The following is a 13,665-nucleotide window of genomic DNA, read 5'->3' on the forward strand; positions in this document are numbered from 1 at the left end:
ACAACACCTTGTACTTTGAAGCATAAACCGGGAACAAGTAAAGGGACCCGACCGGTAGGCTCATAATTCATTAAATTATCTCACTCAACTCAACACCACTCGACAGACTGACACTTCAACAGACACATGACATGGGTGTTGTGTTGTGGGGATTGATGAGAAGGCCGGGATGTTCGTCCCAGACCCAGAGCCGTAGAATGGATTCTGATTAAACTGCTCTGGTTCGTCCCTTCAACCACAAGGCCACGCTCTGCACGCAGCCATATCAAATTAGTAAAGTCTCTTCATTTTCTGTTAGTCAATGATGACGCATGTGTTTCTTATAGTCTTTGTCTCCCTCTGCTGGTGCAGAATGGAAGGTCAGGGAGGGTGTCCTGCTGGTGTCCACCACACTGACATGTTGATGTCCCCTTCCTTCCAGTTTCAATGTGACAAGGCAATGGTAAATTATTGCACAAATGAATGGGGGGCAAGGGCCCTGTAGCTTTTCACTTTCAATCTGGCCATTTTCCTACAGATGTTATGACCTCTACGGGTATGACATGGCATAAATAGGTCTACTCTATGCCTATCAATTTCAAACCATAGAAGATCTTACAAAGATGTAAATGCAAGCTTGTAATGCATTACTCATCATTTTCATATAGCCTAATGCAAAGAATAGCTTTCAGTATTTTGAATATCACTATAAAATTGATTTTTATTGCGGATTTTACATTAATTTTATAATAAACCCAAAAAACTTTATTAATTAATGGATTTTTTTATATGTAGACTAGGCCTACAACAACACTTAATACTTCAGAGAAAATTAGTACCATGAATAAAACGAAATATTTAATTATTCAAATGTCTGCAGGCTGGTTTAGTCTGCTGAGTGAATGTACTGTAGCCTATGTGTCCCTCAAAATCCCATTCAATAATATGACTTCTCCCTGCACTAGTAGTCCTGCCTTTAAGTGTTAATTGTTTTACTTTGGGTTATCGAAGCACAATAAACACAAATTACTTGAATGAATAGCGTTTCCACCTCATTTTCTAAGGCAGGGGTCTTCAACATTTTTCAGGCCAAGGACGCTTTAGCTGAGAGAGAGATGAAGCAGCGTCAGCGACCCCCACTATATATATATATTGTGTACATTTGTGTTGCAGATTACTTGTTCATAGATTCCATAGATAGCTTCATTATCCCACTGATCCTAGAAGCACCCACCACACGTTTTTAACTTTGCTGTTACCTCATGAGCACCTAGTTTTTCTTGTTCTTAGCTTCATAGACAAGCTAAGAAGGGGATTCATGTTGCATTGGATTCATGTTAATGTGTATTTTCAGACATTTAACCACTTACCGTATTTTCCGGACTATAAGGCGCACCGGACTATAAGGCGCACTGTCAATGAATGGTCTATTTTCGAACTGTTTTCATATATAAGGCGCACCGGACAGACGCTACCGTTGCGTTATGCATCCAACAGATGGAGCTGTGCTAAAGGGAATGTCAATGTCAATGTCAATGAATGATCCATATATAAGGCGCACTGGACTATAAGGCGCACTGTAGTTTTTTGAGAAAATTAAAGGCTTTTAAGTGCGCCTTATAGTCCGGAAAATACGGTAAACCCTCAATTCACTGCGAGGCATTGTAAGCTATTATTGGCAAATGGTCCCCCCAGAAAAGGGGTGCTAGGGTTCAAGTGATTAATACAAATAATAATTATAAAGTTCCTATCACACAAAGTTTTGCGTGAAAGATTTATATAAATTTTGAGGACCCCCTAGGTGTCCCGGACCCCCTGTTGAAGGCCCCTGTTCGAAGGAGTTTGCGCCAACTGGTGACTCCCAGTTACCCTCAAGTACCCACCACAAGAGCTGGTGGCGGGTTGACCTTTGACCCAATACCACACACCAGGGTGACCCCATTAATCACCTGGATGTGGAATGTTGTGATTGGGGGATGGAATAGAGAAGGGAGAAGTGGTAGAGGGGTCATTAGCGAGCAGGGCATTGCCAGACACTGAGACTTGCGGGCGCTGTGTAGGAACTTGTGTTGATTTTTCAGACTGGGCTGTATGGGTGCAGATATGTGTGTGCTTGGGGGCTATAAGGGCTCTTTGGTGGTAGGGGGCTGGTGGGAGAAATGGGGGGCTTTCATGTACATGTACAAAGTTACAGACAGCGAGACGCTATGGAGTTTGATTCTGATTGGTTGGGGGGGGTCGGGTTAAAAGGAGAGGTCAGGAAGTCGAGGCTGATGAATGTTTTGTTTTTTGATACTCGCGGGGGTCCCTGGCTATGACTGGGGTTGTAGGTGTGTGTGTGTGTGTGTGTGTGTGTGTGTGTGTGTGTGTGTGTGTGTGTGAAAGAGAGAGAGAGAGAGAGAGAGAGAGAGTAGTTGGGTCAGTCTGGTTTGAATTAGAGACAAATTGAGTTCCTTAAAGACTTCTGTGTGTGTTTACTGTTGTGATTAGTTGGGGGATAACTCTTTAGGGGGTATAGGTAGCTTCAACCATACAGAATCATGTGTATGACAAAAAGGTCAACAATTGGTATATACAGTCAATACATATGCCGTCATGTCTAGGTCTTTAATTGCAGATATGTGTTATGCTTGAACTGGTAAAATGACTGAATTGTGAGTTTCGGCTCACAACCCTTCAAGGACAACTTACTACTGTAACACCTTGCCATGTGTTCTGTGTCAAGATCTTTCTCTCTTGTCACTGGAAAAATGACTTAAAACCCATACTAAATCACATACTTTTACATAGGCTGGCTGCTGGCTGTGTTTTTCCCACAAGTTGAAAGGAATTGTCCTCTTCACGATGGTACTACTGTATTCACAGGGTTCTCACGGTCATGAAATTCCTCAAAATATTATGAAATTAGAAAAATATCTTTCCAGTACTGGAAAAGTTTTGAAATTGAGGGGGTCCTGGAAGGTCCTGGAAAAAATGTCGTAAGCATTGGTTTTGGTTATTGATTTTGTTAACTCATTTACTGCCACCATAAATCGACTTTGAGGGTTCCCTGCCACGATTTTCTTACCTTTTGACGTGGGCACATGCGTGTCCATCATGCACGATCTGCATGCACCCCACGGTCTGTTCGCGGCATGCACTTTATATTGGTTACACTGCCTGTCTTTGTGCATTGCACAGACTCATTATTGGGCTGAATAGTCCTGGAAATGTGGTTACATTTTCTGGAAAGGTTTTGGAAAGGTTTTGGAAATTCATTGGTAAAGATGTGTGGGAACCCTGTATTGTATTCAAGATACTAGATACGGTTGCCATTTAAACTACTTTATTCATCAGTGTTTGCATAGAGGTGGTCGTAGTGTGTGTGTGTGTGTGTGTGTGTGTGTGTGTGTGTGTGTGTGTGTGTGTGTGTGTGTGTGTGTGTGTGTGTGTGTGTATGTGTGTGTGTGTGTGTGTGTGTGTGTGTGTGTGTGTGTGTGTGTGCGCGCGCGCGAAAATCTATATTTCTTTTAAAATAATTCTTCAATAGGATTTACATGTCAGGCAAATTACTTCTAGCAGACATGCTCAGTGAGTGGGCTTGTGGTTAGAGTGTCCGCCCTGAGACTGGGAGCAGGGGCGTCACAAGGGGGGGGAAAGTGGGACCTAGTTACTAGGGCCCACGGTGGCACCGAGTGCCGCGCTGCGAGCTTGTAGGTCTGCTATTTTGAAAAGTCGTGAAAAGTCTTTGAATATATGTACATTTTAAGCGAACATTTGTAACTCAAACTTTGCTTCTGGGGGGTCCCTGGAACAAAATATTTTGAGATGGGGGTCCGTAGCCAAATACGTATCATTTTGGGGGTCCTTCACATGAAAAGGTTTGAGCATAGGTTTTTCAAAAAACCTTAGAAGGATTTGAAATATTCAAAGACTGGAAATATTTTCAAGATTGTTCAAAAATAGCAGATCTACAAGCTTGCAGCGTGGCACTTGGGCCCTAGTAACTATAGGTCCCACTTCCCCCCCCCCCCCCCCCCCCCCCCCCCCTACTGTATATCTGCTATTTTTCAATAGTTTAAGCACAAAATGTGAGTGAATCCTTGAACCCAGGGCCCAGAATTTGGTGTGACACCCCTGACTGGGAGGTCGGGTTTCGAACCCCAGCCAGGTCATACCAAAACTCTGAAAATGGGACCCAGTGCTTCCCTGCTTGGCACTCAGAATTGAAGGTTGGATTGGGGGTAATACTAGCGACATACTAGCGTCATGTCTAGGGGGTGTACTTGTACTTCAAGCTGCCTCACGCAGAGTCATGCTACAGAATCAGGAGATAGGCTTACCTATGTTTCAGACATGAACTTGTAGATGAGTATGCCATTGCTCATTTATGCCACATGGTGGCAGTCTAAACCATAAAGTCATTCATGTCAAAAATCACTTAATTACAAAAAGAGAAATCCTAACAGAAAAGAAAAAACGTTATATCCCTGCTTTATTTATTTATTTCAATGAAGAGACCTATTTAACCATTTGGAAACTTAGACATAAACCCTGGCTGCTCACTTGATTGATTATGCAATTATTCAAAAATAATGACTAAGTATAAAATAAATCAGGGCTTAAAATATTTAAGATGAATGAAGAAGATGGTTTCTTTTACATTCACACTCATGTGGGCAGTCTGGGCACAAGCATCAAAATGTTAGTGTGGTGTGTTCTGCAACTACATCAATAGACCTACATCATACGCAAGATAACAACAGTTTACTGGATTGTAAAATAAAATAAAAAGATAATTAAGTACAGGCCGCACACAAATAACCTTAGCAGTAAGGGGGATGGGGTGGTATCAGTGTTGGAAGAAGTACTCAAATGTTTGAGCAGTGGTCACACCGTCTCCTTTGCGTGACTGTGTGTGTGTGTGTTACTATGGCCCAATTCCAATCTGTTAACTTGCTGACTCACTGACTCCAATTGAAATCAGAGCCGGTATGGCAAGGTATGGCAGCTGCCATACCTTGGCTACAGGGGAAAAAAATAAAATGTACTTCTTAAAATAAATGCATCATGCCTGTTGCTAAGGTATGGCCAACATGTCATGTGGCCATACCTTAGCTTTTGCTGAACTGACACCACTGATTGAAATCGGTAATCAATGAGGGTGCGGGACCGCCCCTTTTTGTTGACTTTCCTTATATTTGCAGGCTTCCCTTTGGCAAAGGAATTGCCCACAGTTCATAGCGTTACCAGGGGAATCCTCCGAGCAGCACCTGGCTGCAGACACTAGGGTCCTGTTGATGTCCACGGGAGACAGGAACATCAACAAGTGGCAGGAAGTGACCTCACAGTGTCAAGTGACTTCATGCCGCTTGTGGAGGTCACGTGACGTCTCTGCCTTGCAGTCCAAGGCACTACAGTCCCTTTGAGCCGCATTGTCGCTATGTGTACATGTTATCTTTTATCTTTTAGACAACCCAACTCTACCCCCTAACCCAAAACAGAACCTCCATGGGGTAGAGCAAGAAAGAGGTGTGAGGTCACTTCCTGCCACTTGTTGATGTTCCTGTCTCCCGTGGACATCAACAGGACCCTAGTGTCTGCAGCCAGGTAGTCTTGAATCCTCCAGATGTATGCAACTTAATCATGAATCGTAGTTAGAAAGTCAACAAACAGTTGTGCTTTCTCATTGTTCAAAAGGAGACGGAATGGAAGATATGTTTAGTTTAAAAAATAAGGGAACACATGTGCAAAGTAGATACAGAATATGGAAATGCATTTTAAAATGAATAACATTACAAACCCTAATCTAGACAGAAATTAAAACGAATTGATTAACGTAAATATAATAATAATAAACAATCACAGCCTTTAAAGCAATGACTGGGACAGTAGAGAGTTTTAAATGTGATGTAAAGTCACAAGTGTCATGAATAAAACACTCATCTAAAGTGCTGTTCCACTCAATCTGGAGCTGTACCCCAAAAGTTATTTTACTGCCTCAAGCCCTCACCAGCTTACGTCATGTAAGTCAGTGCGTCAACAGGGCTTGAGTCAACAGGGGGGACATTGGAATTGGGCCTATCTAGTTTGTAACTTTGTAGCATGAGCTGCAATACCACTGGGTGACCAGTGGCAGGCCTGGGTTATAATAAGTAGGGGCCTGGGTGACCAAGTGGCGCTGTTGAGTGTCTCACACACACACACACACACACACACACACACACACACACACACACACACACACACACACACACACACACACACACACACACACACACACACACACTAGGAAAAGCACAGGGCAGTACAGTTCAGATACAATGTCTACTAATAGGATTTAAACCCAAGAAAGTACAATGGCTTGTTTACACTTGGTCTTTTTGTTGTGGAGTAGAAATACTAGTAAGACACCTCAGGGTGACTTGCGACCTCAGGGTGACATGCGACCTCGCCCTTGTCGCGCCAATTCTTGGCCATCTGGTAAGTGATGTATATGGGACCAGTTACTCATATATGAAGACCCCTTCATGATAGTTATGTTATGTCAAAACATGCCCATATATGGACATTACCAAATATGGGCATTCCCATATATGTCCTTAATATTGATAACATAATATCCTTAATAATGTCCTTAATATTGACAATATAGGAATCTCCATATATGGGCATAAAATGTAGGGCCTTGGTTTGATGCCTGTGGATCTCCATATATGGGCATAAGGGGGTACCCTAACATTCTCATTTTCGGCCTCCATTTTCTGTACAATGTCACGTGACATCCCTTTTATGCCCATATATGAGTCATTCTGTACCACATCACTGTGATCAACTTTCGCTTTGCCATGCAATAAACTTCAGAGCAGTGATGTGGCACAGAGTGACAGTGAGTCACAGTGATGTGGTACAGAATGACTCATATATGGGCATAAAAGTGATGTCACGTGACATCACTTCCTGTACAGACAGACAAGCGACGAGGTTTTTCAGGGTATATGCAACCTTCGGTCGCAAAAAGTAGGCCTACTGAAAATCGGAAATACACCACCATCCAGGGCCCATTTCTATACAAACCCATTGTAACTTCAAACTCCATTTTAACCTTGATAGATTCATCAATCGATTCATTTTTCTGGTGACTCATACTGCCCTCCTAATACGTGGGCTCGCTCGGCTGTGTTTTTTCGACAACTTTTCATTTATTTTTTTATATTTTTCATTGTATTACATTTGTTAAATTTTCCAAAGAAATTAAAAATAAATGAAAAATGTTATCGAACAAAACACTGCCAGCTCACATATTAGGAGGGCAGTATGAGTCACCAATTTTTTTTTTAGAATCTATCATGCATGGTTAAAACGGAGTTTGAAGTTACAATCAATGGGTTTGTAGGAATGGGCTCTGGATCTGATAAAATGAATATCAAATAATAAATAATAATTAGGGCAATGGATAAGTCAGAGAAGAAAGAAAGAAAGAAAGAAAGAAAGAAAGAAAGAAAGAAAGAAAGAAAGAAAAATACTTTAAAAATGTTAAGGATGTCCACAATTACAACACATGCACGTTCCCAGAGTCAACTCAAACAAAAGGTCAAACTCATCCTCAAGCTACACCACCAAAATGTGGAACGCCATACCGAAGGCCTTAAAGGAGTGTAAATCGCTAAACATCCTTTAAAATCGCCCTGAAAAAACACTTAAAGGCTTCAGCCAGTGAACTGTACTGTCATGAAACTGTACCTTTTCTTCAATCAGAAAGAAAGAGTAGTCGATTATCCAAAATTGACCAGCAGAGGGGGCTCACAGACCACATTGTATCCAGCCTGTCATTTTCTGACTGAGCATGACCCAGTCCCAGACCCTACATTATTTACAACAATGAGATAAGAGGGATAAGAACACAAATCTGGCACTACTCAAATAAAACACAACTACATAATAACCTAACGTCATCAAACTGGCCAGTCAACAGATGCTAAGAGGCTTAGGAGGCTCATTTCACACAAGGCTTGGGGAGGTTGGATATCATTACAGTTAGATAAGTCTCTCTGCAAGATTATGGTAAAAGTTTAACAAGATTAACCAGCACTCATTCAGACTTGTTGTGTGGGCTATAGACTGAAGTACACGTGTTATATTATGGGAGTCATTCTAAAATGCTATGTAGAGTAGACCTATAGTCTTGTGTTTTGGGGAGAGGAAAATAATGTTATGCAATGGTCATTCTCAATGGATATAGACTTAGGCTATTTCAAAAAGAGGAAGGAAGCCTAACTATTCAATAAAAATACATTCTGTTTTCATGCCATTAAATCATTGTAGGCTGCCAGATAGCCTATGTATTCTTTTCTTACCTGATGGATATGAAGTATAGGCCTTATTTGCAAAAGAAGCTCATACAACATGACTAAGGTTGTTTCTCCATACTGGGGCTTAGGCCACTGTTTTCAGACAAAGTATGTTCATCAGTGGAATTTCACAACCAGGAGGGAGAATTAAAGTTTAAACTCTGTTTTTAAGATTCACCAACCAACAAGTTTCAGCACAGCAGGTTACAGACAGTCACAGGCTTAAAAAAAGAGGGGGAAAAAAGAAAAAGACAAATGGTGTGCTGATCAATAACTTATGGGCCATGTTTCCTGATTAAACATTTATTACACAGCCTATTATTGGCCTATATATAGGCCTACTATATATAGATTATTATAATGGCTTCCTTTTCAAGTTCGCAGCACACCTACTGTATCGATCTGGCTATGTTTTCTATTCAGCAAAACGGATGTAATCAATTGGGACATTGACAGCACAAGAGGCATGTCCGGACTTTGACTGACTTGTGGAATCCGGGGCAGCTCTCATTGACCGTCAATAACCAGTGGTGGAAAAAGTACTCACATTCTTTACTCAAGTACCGTATCAATACTGCAACGTAGAACTCTCTGTAGAAGTCCAGCCTGTATTCAAAATGTAGGCCTGCTTGAGTAAAAGTAGAAAAATATTGGTAATGGTATCAAAGTGTACTTATAGGCTACCAAAAGTAAAAGTAGGCTACTCATGCAGAATGTCCCATGTTCAAAATGTATTAACAAAAAAAACTATAAAAGAAAATAGCAGATCTTTTTAGATCATCGAGTAAAAGTAGGCTACAACATTTGGATCCGAGATGTAGTGCCTGGAGTAGGCTACAAGTAAAAGTAGTGGAAATACTCAAGTAAAGTAAAAAATACCGCAAAATTGTACTTAAGTAAATGTACTAGTTACTTTACACCACCGTCTGTAACCATTGTGGCCCACTCAACCAAATGTGTTACGAGACCTACGTCATCGCTTCCGCCCTGACCCCCCTCCTCCCCCCCCCCCCCCTCCCTCCCTCCCTCCCTCCCCTCCGTGGAGGAGCAGCTCGCCTGCATGCAATCCAACATGGTTGAGTCTACATCCCATAGCCAGGCAGAACGGCCATACTTTGATTGGTTTAGCTGGTTGAGAGGCAACCCTACACTGGTTTCAAGCCAGTCTACGAGTTTTCACAAACTCGTTTTTGGCTATTTTTAAAACAATTTAAGGACGCGTGTTACTTTAGACTAAAACTAGTGTAATTTGGGGCGTAACGTTAGTGTTAGGCTGACCAATAACTCAGACAGTTAAAATCATGCATGCTACCTACAGACTACATCTTACAGACTACATCTTGAGTACAAAAGGACCCCAAGCTTGTTTCTGGTGGTCTTTAATCCATTTTTGAAGACCTTTTATAATCTGTACTGTACTGTCCTGTAGGCCTATCTATGCAAACTTCTGATAAAGTATTCAATCAATCAAAGTGTAGGTGTTTGACCACACATAGTATAATAATAAATACATGCAATGGTTAATATGTTGTGTCGTAATAATATTATCATAACGCTTTCGTCATATTCTTCTTTTACAGTTTACTATGCTGACAACAAGCCGTCGATATAGTCGGTGGGTTCAGGGACGGTTGCCGTGACAACCAACCGGGCCAATCACAACGCGAGCCAACGTGCCTCCGGGCCATGGGATTCCGACTCCAACCATCCAACATGGAGTAGTGGAGAGATGGGGCTCAGCGGGGCCACCCCTCGGTAACAGCACCGCGCGTTAAAGAAAAGCACAACGGAATCCTGCTCGAGCTGGAAAAACATGCGCCCGGGGACATAAAAAAACGAGGGGATATATCTATCTATACCGGTTTATCGCGGTTTCTGATTCGAAAGCTATGGAAATACTCAAACCGGGAGCGTTTTATTCTTCGTGAGCAGCAACTGGTTGGTGGCTGCTCTTCGGGAAGAAAAAAGGAGAGAGGGAGAGAGCAGAGAGAGAGGAGCGCTAGACAGTCGAAGGCTAAAAGAGCTGCTCTCTCTCTCATCGCACAAAGACACACAGAGAGGATATTATTATGAGGCGGAATGTGAAACATACTAGTGTGGAAGAGCCGCCGCGGTGAGAAACGTACAATGACGAGCAAAAAGTATGCAACCGCCGTGGCATATTATTATTACTCGAGGACGTGAAACGAGAAAATGATAGAAGAAACACACCCAAACGAGTAAGTAAAAAACCAAAAGACTCCCCCACTCCCCCCCCCCCCTTCCAAGATGAAAATAACAGATCTACAAGCTCACAACGCGTCGCGATGCGACGCATTGTGAGCTTGTAGATCTGCTATTTTCATGCCCCCCCCCCAACCCCCTCCCCATTCCCCCGTCTCGTACCTATGTTGCTGCTGGAAGTTGGGAATGATAATTAGTCTTTGACTTTGGCTGGAAATGTAATGTGCAGGGTAAAATATTCACGACACCACCGCAATCGAATGCGTGTTGTTCTTATGCATGGGTTTTCGTGGTGGATTGGATTCGATGTGGGGGGGGGGGGGGGGGGTGTTTTGATGCTACGAAGAAGCATGAATGCATTGACAGTGTGTGTGTGTGTGTGTGTGTGTGTGTGTGTGTGGTGGAGAGAAGGGGTTTCAGGGCCCCCACCTTGTTGTAGACTAGAGACTATTCTTGAGAAGCGAGGAGGAGGAGGAGGGGTAGGAGGAGGTGGGGGGAAGGGGGGGCTGAAGCGTGGGTGGATCGGAAACATTTTTCTGAAAGGGATTTGAAGCGAGGAGAACCAGACGACCAGAGGCCTTGTTAATTAAACAACTGCTCCCAATAAGTTTCAAACTTATAGATTTTTGTTTTGGGGGTTTGTTAACTTGTTACAACGGCGGTAATTACATCCCCCCTCCCCCTCATTTTCTTCTATTAAAAATAAAGAAATAAACTGCGTTCACGCGGACCATGTTCGCTTTATTATTAGGCCACCATCTGTATGTTTGCTTCCATCAAACCGAAGGGGAAGTCTCACAGGATATGAGAGATCCGATATGCACCCCCCCTCCCCTCCCCTCCCCTCCCCTCCAACCATCCGCCATTCTCTTTCTGAATCGCTCTCATTTGCATAACCTCTACCGCGCTCCATTCATAAAAAATAATAATATATAAACATATATAGGCCTACACATTGTAAACGACGACTCGGCATGCAACAGTAAATAACGAAATTAAAACAACCTCTCCCCCCTTTGGATTAACAACCGTGAGAAGCGTGTGTCGTGTCTACTTTTAGCGCTGTGTTCATTTGTGTAGAAACATCGGGACCATACTGTGTTATAATAGCGTCGTGATGCATTTAAATGCTGTGGAGTCAGTGAGAGACTGGACTAGAATGAGTAACCGCTTGTTCAAAACGTTGTTCTATTAGTAAACATGGCCCGTGTAAACCGATTTGTAGCTCCTCTGATAGGGTACACAGATGTAAACCAAATGAACCCCCGCTTGGCTTGACGCTCGCTTACATTCCGTACAGTCTCAGAGCTAAATACGCAGCGGTGGAAAGTAACGAAGTACATTTACTTAAAGTAATGTAATTAAGTACAATTTTGAGGTAGCCTATTTGTACTTTACTTGAGTATTTCCAATACTATTACTTCTACTCCACTGCATCTCGGATCCAAATATTGTAGGCTACTTTTTTACTCCAGTATATTTGTTTGAATACTTTAGTTTCTAGTTTACTTTGCAGGTATAAAGTATAATATTATGAAACATACACAAACCACTTTAGCCCTATGTTATACCGTGGCTGTTTGAAAATAGCCGATCTACAACGACGCGCTGGTGAGCTTGTAGATCCGCTATTTACAAACATTTTGTACTTCTACTTTTGGTATGCTTTCATACTTTTACTCAAGTACATTTTGAATTCCGTACAGCATTTCTACATTGCCGTATTGATACTTTTACTTGGGTAAAACATGTGAGTACTTTTTCCAACCACCACCACCACCATTGGATACGGGTAGGGTTGAAGTATGCCTGCCTTGCAGGATCCATTCCCAGCCTGCCGTGGAGCGGAAGGGCGAAGGCCACGGGGAGGGGAGGGGATGTTTGCGCTGCGGTCGCGTGACGCTGCTGTGCTCATTCATAAAAGCTGTAACCTTCAGCTCGTCCCATTCATGCCCGCCGGACTAGCGCTACCTTGACACGAGGGCACATATTGGCTCGTTACCGGAAGGAAAGTGTCAATGAGCGCGCATCAGCTATTACTACTAGCCGTAATGGATCTAGAGACCCTTTCTGTACAGGGCTCTTGAATTTGTGCTATAAATGTGTTTGGAAATCTGAATCTGATTGTGTCAGGTAGGCCTATAGCACTGGTCCTCAAACACTGGGTCGGGACACATTTTTATGGGTCCCTTCATTTTTGGTGTCCTACATTTTGTTTTTAAGTATTATTTCAAAACATAAAAAAAGGGGAAAAAAATCCCCCAAAAAGCTAAGATTTTCACTTTTCACATAAGATTTTTCTAAGTCATTTCATTAATGAATACGTGAAAAAATACTATGAAATTCCATTAATTAAAAAACAAATGTTTAGAAGTAGTGAAAATAGCCAATCTACTAGCTCACAGGCAGCGTGCCATGTTCTGAGCTTGTAGATCTGCTGTTTTCACTAGTTTTGGGTCTCAAGCTAAAAAGTTTGGGAACTGTAGAGGTTGGTAGTGGTACATATGGTGAATAGCTCACCTGTTCGATGAAGCCGAGCAGGCAGTCGGCCCGATGTGTCAGTTTACCATCACTGCTAAATGTGATTATAGGGACACGCACACCAAAGCCACAAGCTGGGGGGATGTATTGATCTCCTGTGGTGCTGCAGGGTCAGCATGTGCACCGTTTCTATCGGGCAGGAGATACCCAGTGACATTCAGCTAAGGTCACTGAGGCAACGTAACATAATCCGATGCTCAACAAAAAAAGCATTCAAACTGGCACACACAGCAACGAGGAGTTATTCATTTCCTCGCCAGGTCTATTCTGTTCTTTCAGGAGCCTCTAGGCGAGCAGGATTTGATAGCCAGAATGTACAGTGCCCTCCAGATTTGATGGCACCCTTGGTAAAGAAGCAAACGGGTGCTGTATAAAATAAACATAGGTAATGAGCTATATATGCTACAAAATATGAAAACCATGTAATTTTATTCTCGTACAAATGCTCTGAGAAAACTTCCAAACGAGTAGTATATTTTCTCAAAACTAGAGGTTTTGAATAAGTTCAATTAAAAACAAATGTATCAACATCGTCTTCAGCTAATTAATGACTACCAAAGGATTCTTGCTTTCATATGGTATAAAAAGGTGG

The 13,665-nt window shown here is 42.3% G+C and overlaps 1 protein-coding gene across 1 annotated transcript in view; it reads left to right on the top strand.

Moving 5' to 3' along the window:
- Positions 1-10,049: 10,049 nt before the first annotated feature.
- The window catches only part of spred2b (sprouty related EVH1 domain containing 2b), a 35,149-nt gene continuing 31,533 nt past the window's right edge, over positions 10,050-13,665 (top strand). Inside the window, exon 1 of the mRNA XM_080739897.1 lies at positions 10,050-10,528. Within this exon, the coding sequence (XP_080596023.1) occupies positions 10,503-10,528 (26 nt within the window). The 5' untranslated portion in view covers positions 10,050-10,502. The remainder of the gene's footprint in view (positions 10,529-13,665) is intronic.

The sequence above is a fragment of the Nannobrachium achirus genome (genome assembly GCF_963921795.1).
Source record: "Nannobrachium achirus genome assembly, chromosome: 13".
Lineage (NCBI taxonomy): Eukaryota > Metazoa > Chordata > Actinopteri > Myctophiformes > Myctophidae > Nannobrachium > Nannobrachium achirus.